This window comes from Otolemur garnettii, unplaced genomic scaffold (assembly GCF_000181295.1).
Source record: "Otolemur garnettii isolate 467f Iridium unplaced genomic scaffold, OtoGar3 scaffold00012, whole genome shotgun sequence".
In the NCBI taxonomy this organism is placed as follows: Eukaryota; Metazoa; Chordata; class Mammalia; order Primates; family Galagidae; genus Otolemur; species Otolemur garnettii.
This window is the reverse complement of record NW_003852407.1, coordinates 3,020,756-3,033,229: the sequence shown is the minus strand read 5'-3', so window position 1 is coordinate 3,033,229 and position 12,474 is coordinate 3,020,756. Positions and strand designations below refer to the sequence as shown.

The 12,474-nt window shown below is 51.8% G+C and overlaps 2 protein-coding genes across 10 annotated transcripts in view; both read right to left on the bottom strand.

The window, feature by feature from the left end:
- MBD1 (methyl-CpG binding domain protein 1) overlaps positions 1–4,502 on the bottom strand; it is a 15,431-nt gene extending 10,929 nt beyond the window's left edge. For 5 of the 6 annotated variants that reach the window (XM_023510182.1, XM_023510193.1, XM_023510194.1 and 2 more), the window contains exons 1-2: positions 4,281–4,502; positions 2,755–2,889 (exon numbers count right to left, since the gene is read on the bottom strand). In XM_023510182.1, coding sequence (XP_023365950.1) covers positions 2,755–2,864 — 110 coding nt within the window. In that variant the 5' untranslated portion in view covers positions 2,865–2,889; positions 4,281–4,502. The remainder of the gene's footprint in view (positions 1–2,754; positions 2,890–4,280) is intronic. The other variant, XM_023510196.1, reaches the window with a different exon arrangement.
- Positions 4,503–5,415: 913 nt separating this feature from the next.
- CXXC1 (CXXC finger protein 1) lies at positions 5,416–11,091 on the bottom strand. Of its 4 annotated transcripts, none has more exons than XM_012802068.2 (15): positions 10,829–11,091; positions 10,043–10,161; positions 9,843–9,943; positions 9,337–9,572; positions 9,046–9,246; positions 8,644–8,670; positions 8,321–8,566; positions 7,775–7,894; positions 7,439–7,623; positions 6,991–7,198; positions 6,802–6,912; positions 6,617–6,666; positions 6,366–6,462; positions 5,893–6,045; positions 5,416–5,810 (listed from the first exon to the last, which is right to left on the bottom strand). In XM_012802068.2, exons 1-15 carry the CDS (start codon positions 10,829–10,831, stop codon positions 5,664–5,666), a joined length of 2,004 nt encoding a protein of 667 aa, XP_012657522.1. In that variant the 5' UTR covers positions 10,832–11,091; the 3' UTR covers positions 5,416–5,663. The 4 variants fall into 4 exon arrangements, with proteins under 4 accessions (XP_012657522.1, XP_012657523.1, XP_012657524.1 ...); XM_012802069.2 differs by having other exon boundaries at positions 7,787–7,894; XM_012802070.2 differs by lacking the exon at positions 8,644–8,670.
- Positions 11,092–12,474: the final 1,383 nt, after the last annotated feature.

The following is a 12,474-nucleotide window of genomic DNA, read 5'->3' as shown; positions in this document are numbered from 1 at the left end:
GGATAAAGGATGACTATCAGATTTTGGATCCTGCTACTGTTGTAATAAATTATCTTTCATCTCTGAGCTAGTAGTCTCAGGATCTCCTATGATCATCCATAAAATTGTGACAAACTCACTATTATCTTGTCCTAACTGAGGTAGAATTTCAGATCCTTTATGGTTCTTGACAATCACACTTATAAGTTTTGAAAATTTTATGGAAGTATGTAACTGAGAATAAATTATAACTAAATACCAAAAAAATTTCAATTATTTTATGTTTATTGGGGAAATTGACAACTTACATATAAAAAGAACCATGACAAGTATAGAAAATGTAATACCTATATCACTAATGCACCTTAAAACACATGTATATGTTTATAAACATCTTTATTAATATACTTACGGTTGATTCCCATTGCTCATGATAGTTATGCTCTATAAAGTTGCTGTGAACACTGAATTAGTGAATACAGAACCATTGCTCTGAGAGGAAGTGCAAGGTTAGGTTCCTATGAGGCTCTGGTCACATTTTTATCAGCTGATTACACATAACTTTGTTTTACATGTGTTTTGATCTAACAACATCTTACTAATATATATTTCTTACAAATGATTAATTGTATGGTCTTTGAATGATTTAAAGGCTTCAGAGTCTGTTTATGATAAGTATATGTACGTTTGCTTGCCAATGTTCTTCTAAAATAAGCCAGTCTCACTGGCGACGAAAACCACTTTTCTATGTAACCCTTTTCCTGTATAACACTTAGCCGTTATTTCCATAAAACCTAATATTTTTCACACCATATTGCCTTTTGAAATGTGCAAGCCAGCCAGTGCTAGCTGAGATAAGTTTAATATTTTCCTAACCTCAGGTAACATGACTTTGGCTTTCCTCATAAAAATGCTGTTCACTATGCTTCGTCACGGTAACAAATGTGGATCATTTCACGTATCCACAAAGTTAGCTGCTTTTCCATCTTTTCCCTAGCTTCATCAAGTACTACAGATGCTACTTTTTGTACTTTCTGGAGCAGCCTCACATATATTGACACATTTCCTTCTTTGGGGGGAAATGTACCGTATTTTTTGATTCATAGCACTGAATTTACAGCCAACAGCACTATAAACTGACGTCTGCACGAAGCTTACCTACTTTGCAGCATTTTCTCCCTAACATACATCCCAGACTTCTTGCACTCAGAATACTAAACAACACTTTAGCACTATGCTTGGGGACCATGTTAAATAGCAAAATCACTGACAAAAAGCACAAAAATGTGAAAAACCCAGCACTAAACAGATCACCAAAAGGATACCTGTTTATAGTATGAAACTTGAAACAAAACGATCTTGTTCAACCTTAGCTGGCAATGTGTGTACCAGGCAACAATTTTTCCCTGCTCTGTGCATGTTCTGGAATAAACATGAATGCACCATCAGTACTGTTAGGTTTGGCCTCTTGGTGGACTGTTGTCCTGGTTCTTTGGCTCCATGCTTGAAAGAATCACAAGCAAGACCAGTGTGATGGAATAATTGCAGATAGGAAGCAATTCCACACAAACAGCTTTTATTGCAGAAAAGGAACCTATACAAAGCAAAAATATATTCCAGAGAGAAATAGGTCAGTCTCCATGAGTGGAGAGAGTTGTTAAAGAGTCCTAGGTGGTTTTTTTTTTTCCTTTTCTTTAATTTTCAGAATATTACAGGGGTACACGTTTTGGGGTCACTGTTGTGTATATATATATATATTTTTTTTGAGACAGAGCCTCAAGCTGTCCCCGTGGGTAGAGTGCCGTTGCATCACAGCTCACAGCAACCTCCAACTCCTGGGCTCAAGCAAGTCTCCTGCCTCCACCTCCCAAGTAGCTGGGACCACCGGCGTCCACAACGCCTGGCTATTTTTTTTGGTTGCAGCCATCTTTGTTGTTTGGTGGGCTCAGGCTGGATTTGAACCTGCCACCTTAGGTCTATGTGGCCGGCACCTTAGCCACTTGAGCCACAGGCGCGGAGCCTACAGTTGTATATTTTAAGTCAAAGTTTAATTGTGCTGTTCACTTAAGTCAAAGTTTTTTTTTGTTTTTTTGAGACAGAGCCTCAAGCTGTCCCCCTGGGTAGAATGCCATGGCATAGCTCACAGCAATCTCCAACTCCTAGGCTCAAGCCGAGTCTCCTGCCTCAGCCTCCCAAGTTGCTGGGACCACAGGCGCCTGCCACAATGCCTGGCTATTTTTTTTTTCAGTTGCAGCCATCATTGTTGTTTGACGGGCCCAGCTGGATTCAAACCCACCACCTTAGGTGTATGTGGCTGGCGCCTTAGCCACTTAAGCCACAGGCGCCGAGCCAAGTCAAAGTTTTGATTGTGCCACTCACACAGAAAGCATGCAATGTACCCGTGCAATGTTAGGTGGTTTCCTTTTATGGGCCTGGTCCAGGGGAGGTGTGGGAATGTCACCAGATGATTGACATGTACTCTGTGTTTTTCTGCAGTCCCTTCCCCTCACTTGTGTCCCGGGTCTCTGCCCCTATGAACTGCCCTCCTGGCCTGTATCTGCCACCTGTAGATTTGTTCCTTTTCTAACAGTACTGAGTTTGAAGTTACAAATTTCATTAAGTAGGCAAATTTGCAAAAATGAAATTTCATAATAATGATTAACTGTATGCACATAATTTTAACTCCATCATAAATTTAACCACACTATTTGATTTCACCCTGTCCTTAACCAGGCTCAGCCCTACCCCTGACTCTGTCCACAACCCATCCAGTACCTCTGGTAATAGGTGTCTGAGCGCCCGCAGGTGGCCCCTGACTTGCGAAAGACCTCACGGCGCTTCCAACCAGGGCCCAAGGCTGGGCAGTCCAGCCAGTCCTCAGCCATGGAAGCCACAGGAATTAGCAGCAGCCTAAAAAGGTGGAAGGAGGGGGGTGCACGGGGGAAACTGAGGCTCTAGGAAGGGAAAAACTGTGCCCCAGGCCACACAAATCACTGGTGTCTATTAGTGCTTGCCCAAGATCTAAGACCTGCCACAGGCAACTAGCCCACATACATGGAAGAGAAACCCCACCCCCCAATTCCTACCCCACTCTTTCTTGTTCTGGGTCCCAGAACTTCTCATTTCTCCCCCTTCTTAACCTGGTAACCACCACTCCTCATCCTTAACTGAAGGGTTCCCGTTTCTTATTCTCAGTATCCTAACCCCCTTAATCTTTCCATCTTCAGACTGAGAGCCCACCATTTCACTCTACTGCTAACGCAGGACCATTTCATTACCCATCTCCGATAGGTCTGTCTTTGACCTCCAGGTCCCTATCCCTCCCCTTTATTGCCCTAAGACCTGCATGCTCCTCAACTTCAGCCCAAGAAGCCATCAATCCTCTTGCCCTCAATATTCTACTTCAGTGTTCCTACCTTCTAGTCCTCCTCTTCTTTGACTCACAAGTTCCTAGTTTCTCTCCAGTTTTAACCATTCTATTCCTTCCCTGTCTAATGTCCTCTTATTCTGCTACTTCAGTGTCATAACTTCAAACTTCCCCTGTGAGAAAGCCCCCAAACCCTTCTCCTTGGTCCGAGCAGACCCTCATTCTTTTCATTTCTCAGTTGAAAGACTCTCATTCCCACCCTTAGCCCAAGAGCTCCCTTGCTTATTTTCCCTCTCTCTCAATGCTGTCCCACATTTTCTTCCCAATCTCAGACCTCCTATTCCTCTCCTCTGCAGCCCCAACGTTCTCCACTTCTCCCCTTCCTCACCTTCCATTCTACCTCACCAGTCTGAGACCCTGATATCTCCCCTTAGCATTCTGACCTCGCCCCCCATCGCTCTCCATTCTTGTCCCAGGATCATGCCATCCCTAGCTGTCAGCGCTCTAACCTATTTCTCCTCATCCTCTATTTGAACACACCCCCGTCACTTCCTTTCAGCATTCCAACGGTCTCATTTCTCACTGTCATCAGTCGGCAGCCCCCTCATTTTTCTCTTTCTCAGTGTCTGAATCCCTTTTTCTCTCTCCTTAACTTCAGAGGCCCAATGTCTCCCCTCCGGGTTCCGAACTATCCCATTTCTCTCAGACTTCGTCCCAGGATCTCGACACTCCCACCTGTCAGCGTTCTAAGCCTCACTCCTTTCCGTCCTCCGCCTAAATGCACCCACTCCTTCCCTTCAATATTCCGAAGCCGCCATTCCTCCCCCTTACCGGCCCGAGGGCCCGTCATTCCTCCCCGTCAGCGTTATGAGCCTCAATTCCTCCCCATCCTACGCCTGAGCGCTCTCCACTTCGAGCCTCACGGCTGTCTCACCAGCTCGGCACCAGGCCGGCAGCTTCCGCCGTTCTAGGCCCGTGGATCCATGGTTAGAGTCCCTCCTGCGCCTCCCGCCTTGCCCTACTCCCCTTCTTCCTCCTCCGCTGCCGCCTCCTCCAAAACGGTAGCTGTCGCCTCCGCGGCTGTTCGTTGCTCCCGGAACCGGATATCCACTGCCTGCCTCACGGGCCCCGCCCCCGACGAGACACCTGCGCGCTAGCGCCTCGGCAGCGCGTGCCCTTAACTGGGAGGCTCCCGCGCCTGCGTGTTGACGTTCACGGTGGCGCGCACCCACCGCCCTGGACTCGCAGCGCGTGCGCTCCTTGTTTATCCACCCAGCGGGTCCTCCCCAAGCTACCTAGTTTGCACATGCGCACTCCCGGCCGCCCTAAGGAGGCGTGGACTGTAGGGGTTGAGGCTGCGCTCTCGGATCCCTCTGGCGGTCTCCAAGAGTAACCAACAAGAGCTGAGAAGGCTGGGTTGCGCCTGCGCACTCCCTGGCCCAGCGGAGACCCTGGTCTTCCACCTCTTCCGGAGGTCGCGCCACGGCTCGCCAGCCCCTGAGAACATCTGCCCGAGGGCTATTGTGTCCCGCGCTCTCCTCCCGGCTGGACAGTCTCGGGATTGCGCAGAGACAAGCTTTGCTTTGCGCAGGCCCGGGTGGCTGAGCAGGCCGGGGGAAGGGGGCGGGGCCCCGCTGCAGGTAAACAGAGGACACCAGGCCACGGTGTGCGCACCCTGCACCGCCTGCTGTGCTGGACTACGGACCAGAGTGGGATCCCCCACGCATCCCACAGGAGAAATCTGCGGGAAATGTGGGAGCCTTGTGTCCACTGCTGAATCTAAGAGTGGTCTGGAGAGTATGAACACTCGGGAGTGGGAAATCAGACACACAGTGAGCAAGTGCTGAGTGTATGTATCCCCACTGTCCCTAAAAGAGAGGCTGAGCATACAGGTCAGTGGACATCAGGTCAACCCTCACAGCCTAACGGAGCACAGGGTCGGGGGTGCCTGTTTACTCACAGCATGTGCATGTACTGCAGCCCCTCCAGGGTACAGGTGTGCCACCACCCATCTTATCCAGGGGTTTGGAAATAGTTGCAACTGGAGCAAGTGTAGAGACCATCATGAGTTATCTTCCTTAGTTCTTCAAAATTTTATTAACAAAACCTAGAAAGTCCCACCCAGGCACAGAAAATGAAGAAACAGAAGAAAATTCTCAGACCCTCTAGTAAGAGCAGATGGCCAAATGGTGGATGGGCACAGAATTAAAGAAACACGAACAGTTGAACAAAAAAAGATGAAAGAGGAACGGACAAACAAGGGGCTCAGGGCAGCTTCCCCAACTGGAATGCAGGGGACGGTGTGGACCATCAAGGCTCAGCGGTCCGCACTGGAGCGCAGGTCGGTAGTGAGCGGGTCATGCTGGATTGTTTGGTGCAGCATCAGGGCCAATAATCCTGCCCGGTTTGTCATGGCTGTGCGCACATTGCGCTCCTGCTCAAATAGCTCGTCCAGCTTGTACCACTGCCAGGGGAGTGGAAGGCGCTATGAGAAGGGGCTTCTGATGCCCCATATGACCCTGGCTACAATCAACATCAAAACCTACCACACGCACGCGCTCCAAGTCCACTTCAGCACGCCGCAGCTTCTCCCAGCAGTAGTGGCGATTGCATTGGCGCTTGGGCAGGCGGCAAAAGTCACCTGTAAGCTCAAAGACATCACGAACAAGGGGGCACCCACACACCTCATCGGCTGGCACCTGCAAGGAAACCAGAGATGAGGATTAACAGGAGTGGTGAGGGAAGAAGACAGGAATAGGTGCTCAGGGAAGAAGGAAAGGAATGGAGAGTTCAAGGGAGAGTAAAGAGGCAAAACGAATAGGAATGGAGGGAAAATGCAGGGAAAAGGGAAATAACAGAGGTGACATGACAACAAAAGGGAGAATGAAGAGTGAGGAGGCAGAGAAATGGAAGCGGTCAGTTAAGAAAAAGGGAAGGAAGTCAGGCAAGCAAGGTAGGGAAGGATCAATGTAGGCCAGGGAGGAAAGCCAGAGGGGGGGTGGTTGAAGGAAAATCTTACTTTAGGGTCCCGTGAGTGCTCGGGGCACAGCACCTGGAGCCGCTTACAGTATGTTTTGCTCTGAGGATTGTAGACATCACAGAAGAGCCGTGTGGCCCTGTGGGTTTACAGTGGAGAGAGGAAAGTAGAGGTAAAGTAGGAAAGAGGCCCTTTTATCCTCGCCTATGCTTATATCCTGTTAAGCCTACATACTCATTTTGCTTCTGACCCCAGCTTTATCCCCCAAAACTCTGCATTGTGCTCCCACTTACCCTTCAATGCGTGTGGGGTACATGGACCCAAAAGATGTCTGGCTTTCATACTGGAGGGATGAGCACAAACGAAGGGAACTGTGGATTGCGCTGCACACTGGCCCAAGACACCACCCGGACAATGATTCCCCCACTGGCCGGGTGATGTTCCCACACCATCCGCCCCCTCAGGCTGACACCCGGACCTTGGCATAGCAGCGCTCCATGTGGCGCAAGGCAACACGTGGGTTGATGGGGTGACCACAGGAGACGCAGAAGATCTGCAAGTCTGTGTCGTCACTGTCACCCTCGTTGCTCTGCATGGGGTAAAACAGGCCGTAAGGCCAGGAGGGACCAGGTGTGGGCCCTGCCCCGCCATATCCCTGCTTGCTCACCTCCTCATCCTCACGCACAGCCTGCTGCTTGGCACGCATAATTATGGCTTCAAGTTCATGAAATCGACGCTCCATTTCTTGAAGACGGGTCCGGGCACTCTGTTGCTCACGACGAATGCGTTCAAGCAACTTCTTGCCATGCTCTTCAGCAATGCAGGGGCTCTGCTGCCATTGCTGGATGCGCTGGGGGAGGATCTCATAGATGCGGCTGTAAGGAAAAGGTGGGTAGGGTGCAGGCAGGGAAAGTGGCAGCAATAAGAAGAGTAAGTGGGGTGATCAAAGGATGGCAAATGGATGTGTGACAAAATGGTGAAAGGATAAGTAAATAGGTGGGTGGATGATTGAATGGTAGATAGACGGGCAGTGGACAGATGGAACATACAAAGAGCTCTGTTCATATCCTACCCTATACTTCCTTACTCCCTCAAGCTCCCCAAGAATGACTTACTTGGCTGCCAGCTTCATGCCACAGTCATCTGAGCAATACTTGGAGCCGGGCTGGGCAGGGCGCACGCAGCCAGGCCCCAGGCACTGCGGTAGTGATGCAGGGTCCTTGGCATCGGCCCTCTCTGGGTGTTTCCACTTGTCCTTGTGCTTCTGCTTCTGCCGATGCCGCTTATATCTCTCCTCCTTCTATGGGACAAGACAGATCAGGTCAGGATGGAGTGGAAGTCAGCCTCCAGATCTGTCTCTCTTTCCACTCCAGCTATTCTTGTTCTTGCCCCTGACCTCCTCCTCTCACCTCCCTCTCTACCCATCCTCTACCTTCCCACACCCATTTTACCCTGTCAGTCACCTTCTTCTCAGACTTCTTCTCCCGACGCTTCACATGCTTCACTTTCACTGCCCTCTTCCGCAGTGCAGGGTCCAGGAATGGGGACTCTTCTGTGTCACTCATCCAGGGCTGCAAGCAGGACACACACTAACCCACCACCTCCACCCATAACAACCCCACCACCTATTTGTTTCCCGTTAGCCTTCATACTCTGCTTCCTCTCTCATGAAGAATATTCTTTGTGCTCAGTGGTTAGGGCGCTGGCCACATAGACCAGGGCTGGCCTGGCAGGTTCGAACCTGGCCCGGTCCTGCTAAACAACGACTATAACAAAAAAATAGCTAGGCATTGTGGCGGGTACCTGTAGTCCCAGCTACTTGGGAGGCTGAGGCAAGAGAATTATTTAAACCCAAGAGTTTGAGGTTGCTATGAGCTGTGACACCACGGCACTCTACCAAGGGGCACACAGTGAGACTCTGTCACACACACAAAAAAGAATACTCTTTGTTTTTGTAACCTCTCCCCTTCCACTATGGGATACTTCTGCCTGCTCACCAAACCGTGGTCATCAAAGGCCCCTGCACAGAAGTCCTGGTACAGGTCAGGATCCAGAGGTAGGTCCTCATCAGAGAGTGGCTCAGGTGTGGCCATAGCCTCTGGTGGCTCTTTGACTGCTGATGATGCCATTACCCCCTCATCTTCACGGATGCGCCCTAGCTTCTGTGATGGCTGTGGCTGCTGTTGGGTGGGCAGTGGCCGGCGGGGCCTTGGCAGGGATTCTGAGGGTGTCACCGGCGAGAGCTGCGGGGCAGAATCTCAGGACTGGCCCTGACTGCCCTGCCCGCATGCCCCACCCCGCCCTGGGGGGCTGGACTCACCGAGGAAGGGAAGTACTTGTACGATTCCTGTGCCGGCAGGAGGAAGGCCCAGGTCAGCCCCAGGTGGATAGAGGATGGCCTTGCCCTAGCCCCACCCACCTGGTCTTGCCTCCTCAGACACACCTGTCCCCTACCCCTCACTGCCAGGACATGCTCAGCTATGCCTGATCTGCACTGACACACCTGACCACCCTGAAATACTTGGCTCCACCCAGGGTCGGGGGTTCTTCTGTCAGCCCAGCATACCCAGTCATGCCCCATTCATCTGGACACGCCAGGCCCCTTCCCACCTATCTGGTTATAGTTAGGCCCCACCGTACCTGGGCTACTCATGCCTGGCCTTAACCAGCCCTTTATGGACTGTCCCCACTCTTGATCTTGCCCAGCTGTGCCCATGCTCACCCGGGCCCGCAGCTGGCACTGGCGTAGCCGGCACTTCTGCCGGATCTTGTTAGGGCCCCCAAATTTCTTCATGTCCCGACAGAAGTCACAGTGGCCACAGTCCTCAGTGCGTCGGCACGCCTCACAATCACCACACATGCGGGCTGACCGTTTGATCTGCTGCTGCTGCTGCTGCTGCTGCTGCTGCTGTTGCTGGTGATGCTGCAGAAATATGGCCAGAACAGAAATCAAGGACCCAGGCAGGGCCCAAGATGGGACCACTTTACACATGCTAAAAAATCTAGCACTTACCTGGCTAGGTGTGGCCACCAAGGGCTGTGGAGATGATTTGTGGGGTGAAGCAGAGCCCCGAGCAAGCATGGCCCCAACCCCTGTCCCTGACCCTGCCCGGCGCTGCAGGTCGGGATCTGGGACAGGCCTCTTGCGCCCTCCACCTTCATCCCGGGGCTCACTGCCATCCCGATCATTGCCATCTCGCTCCCGTGACTTCTTGTGCCGATAGCGAATCTCTAATTTGGGGTCTTTCTCTGTAAGGCAGAGAATGGGACCAGAGTGGGTGAGCACTGAAGGTTCCAGAACCTCTTTCTTCCTCTTCTCCCTTACTGTTCCACCAGCCTCCTGGCCCCCTTGCTCTGGGGCAGAGCATCCTCTGGGAACCTGTTACCTCCCACAATGGGGTCCACATTCTAGTTCAGGAGATCAACATTCACTCTGTCCAGTGATACCATCACCAAGCTCCTGGCTTCTCCTCCTCCCTCAAAACCCCACCTGTCTTCCTGTCCACCACAGCCCCTCACCTCGACACTCCCGACAGTACCACTCCCGGATGGCCTTGGCCATCTTCTCAGTGATCCGGATGCAGTCCCCATGGAACCACTCATTGCAGTTGTCACACCCGCTGCAGAGGATAAAACAAGAGGTAGAGATATGAGGGACACGCCCCACTGGCCTCACCGAAACCTGCCAAGTCTCACCCGGCCACCTCCCCCTCGCTCACATCATGAAGCAGTTGATGTCGGGTTTGCGGCAGATGCAGTAGATGGGCGCGTTCTCCCCATTTTCCGACTTGCTGTCCTCGCCAGCATCTGGGGGCTCTGGGTCCGAACCATCTCCCTCCTGCGAGACACCCCGTCAAGGTAGTTCACCCTCCATGACGGCCGCACCTAGGGCTCAGCACAGGGTCCCGCACAGCCTGCAGGCTTCCCAGCAGGGCTGCCCACCCGCCTGTCCGCACAGGTCCCCGGACCCCGCCCCGCCCCCACTCCGCTCCCCGGCCTCTAACTCTCCACCGCCCTGCCCTGTCCTCCCGGCGCTCGCCACGACCCCCGGGCCCTCGGTCCACGCTCGGTAACGGCTCCCGGCACACAACCCGCCCTCCTGCACGCTGCCCCGCACCCTACTCCGCAGCCTGTCCCGGCTGTCCCCGGCCCACGCTCCCCCAGGCCAACCCGATCCCGGCGGCCCCTGGATCCCCCGGCGACTCGTCCCGGCTCACTACAGACCAACTAATGCGGCTCTTCACAAACCTCTCAGCCTCTCCCCGAAGAACTCTCCGCCACTGCATTGCACGGAATTGCCCCCAGAAGTCCCCACGAAACTTCTAGTGCAGATCCCACAATGGCCCATCACAAAACTCCCGGGTGGCTCACCACAGACCCTGCGCTTCTGACCGCAGAGTCCAGTTTCTGCTCACCACAGACCCCCTCCGCGTCCGCGACAGACACCACGGTCCCCAGCCCCACAGACCTCCACCGCCAAAGCCCTCCGCGGACCCCGTACTCACCATATCTCCGCTCTCGGCGCACTCCCTCGTGACCCCCGCTAGCGACCCGGGAAATCTTCACAGACCACTTAGCGGCGTCCGTGGCGGTTGCAAAGGCACTCGCTACTTCCGCTCCAGGACCCGCCTCCCGGGCACAGTACTCCTATTGCGCAGGCCCCGTGCGTCGGCTCCGCAACAAACAAGTAGGTCGCTAGCCTAGAGCCCCCGAACGTGCCTCAAGCGCCGCCATCTTGACTGTCGAATCCGTACGGTGGCCGAATCCAAAGCGTCGCCGGGAACATGGCCGCGCCCACACTGCGGTTTCCTAAGGGCGCTGCCACCTTGTCAGCAGAGTCCGTACGGTGTCCCTTGTACGGCCTCGAAGTTACAGGCAACATGGCCGCACCTACTGCGCGACTACCTCGCAGATGTCATCTCCGTGGACTCCGATTCCGTGATTGAGACGAGTCCGTACAATCCCAGGCGACGCATGGTAGCGTCTACGTGGGTGTGGCCATCTTGGAATCCGATTCCGTACACCGGACCGTTCTGCAGAGAGATTTAAGCGAAAACCTGCCGCTCTCTAAACAATACCTGGATCAAATCTCATTCATTCTCTTCACTCATTTTCCTCTCCCACGTATGTTAATGGGGCGTCAGCGGGCGTTGTGCTTTGAGCAGGGAAGGAAACAAGTGCTCCCTGTCCCTGACTTCACCTGCCATCATGCTTTCTGACTCTCAGTCTTCTCCGTTTCTCAGCCAAACCTGGCGTCATTCAGCTTTTAATATCTATCTTAGAAACAATTCTTAAAACTAATTTCAAAATTTATTTCAGTTCTAAGAGATGCACAATAACTAACAGTATATCACTGTTTACTTACCCATTCCTTTATTATTATTGAACACTTAGAACTCTTTTGAATGTTGTTCTAATAAAGTTCTAGGGAGCGTTCTTAAACATTTATATTTCCATCCCTGATTATTTCTTCTTAAGTTAATGTAAGGCTGTTACTGAACGTTTGATATGTGTCCCTAGCCAGACAACAAGGACAAGTGGTTTGAGGTAAGGAAAAGAGTTTATTAATTTGCTGGCAAATGAGGAGGATGACAGACTCTCTTCTTAAGGTACCATCTTGCTCTCTATAAGCAGAAATACAGAGCTTTTAAAAGGGATTTTCAGCCTTGAGCTATTGCTGTTTAACTGTTGCATCTCTAGTGAAGATAGTCTCATGACCTATGCCAGGACAATTGCTCAATGTGCTGCAACAAACACTCCCCTGTCCCTCTGATTACTGGTGAGAATACAGATTTTTATTCCCCCAAAGAATGAGGAGGTTTTAAGGAGATAGCTTGTGAAACATTTTTGCTCCTTTTCAGGCCCTTGCCTCTGTTACAAGGTTAAGGCAGAAAAGGCAGGTCAAGAGAGCCTGAATGCAGCCATTTGATCAATACCAGACCCTAACTACCCTGAACAAGAAAGTCAGCCCCAAGTTCCCTGCCCATGACCCTCCAAAGATGGATAAATTACTGAACTTTAAGGCTTACAAACTGTGCTTACCTTTCTGCAACAGCAGTTTATGATTAACTTTTATTGCCTGACCATGGACCCCAGAGTTTTTGAACATTATAAAACATTACCATTGCCCCATAAGGGGTCCCTCTCTTGC

Coding starts and splice junctions, on each gene's coding strand:
- CXXC1 (XM_012802068.2), bottom strand. Junction 6,463..6,616: donor TACCCCACACGCATTGAAGG/GTAAGTGGGAGC, acceptor GTAAACCCACAG/GGCCACACGGCTCTTCTGTG. Junction 5,811..5,892: donor ACTTGGAGCGCGTGCGTGTG/GTAGGTTTTGAT, acceptor CTCCCCTGGCAG/TGGTACAAGCTGGACGAGCT.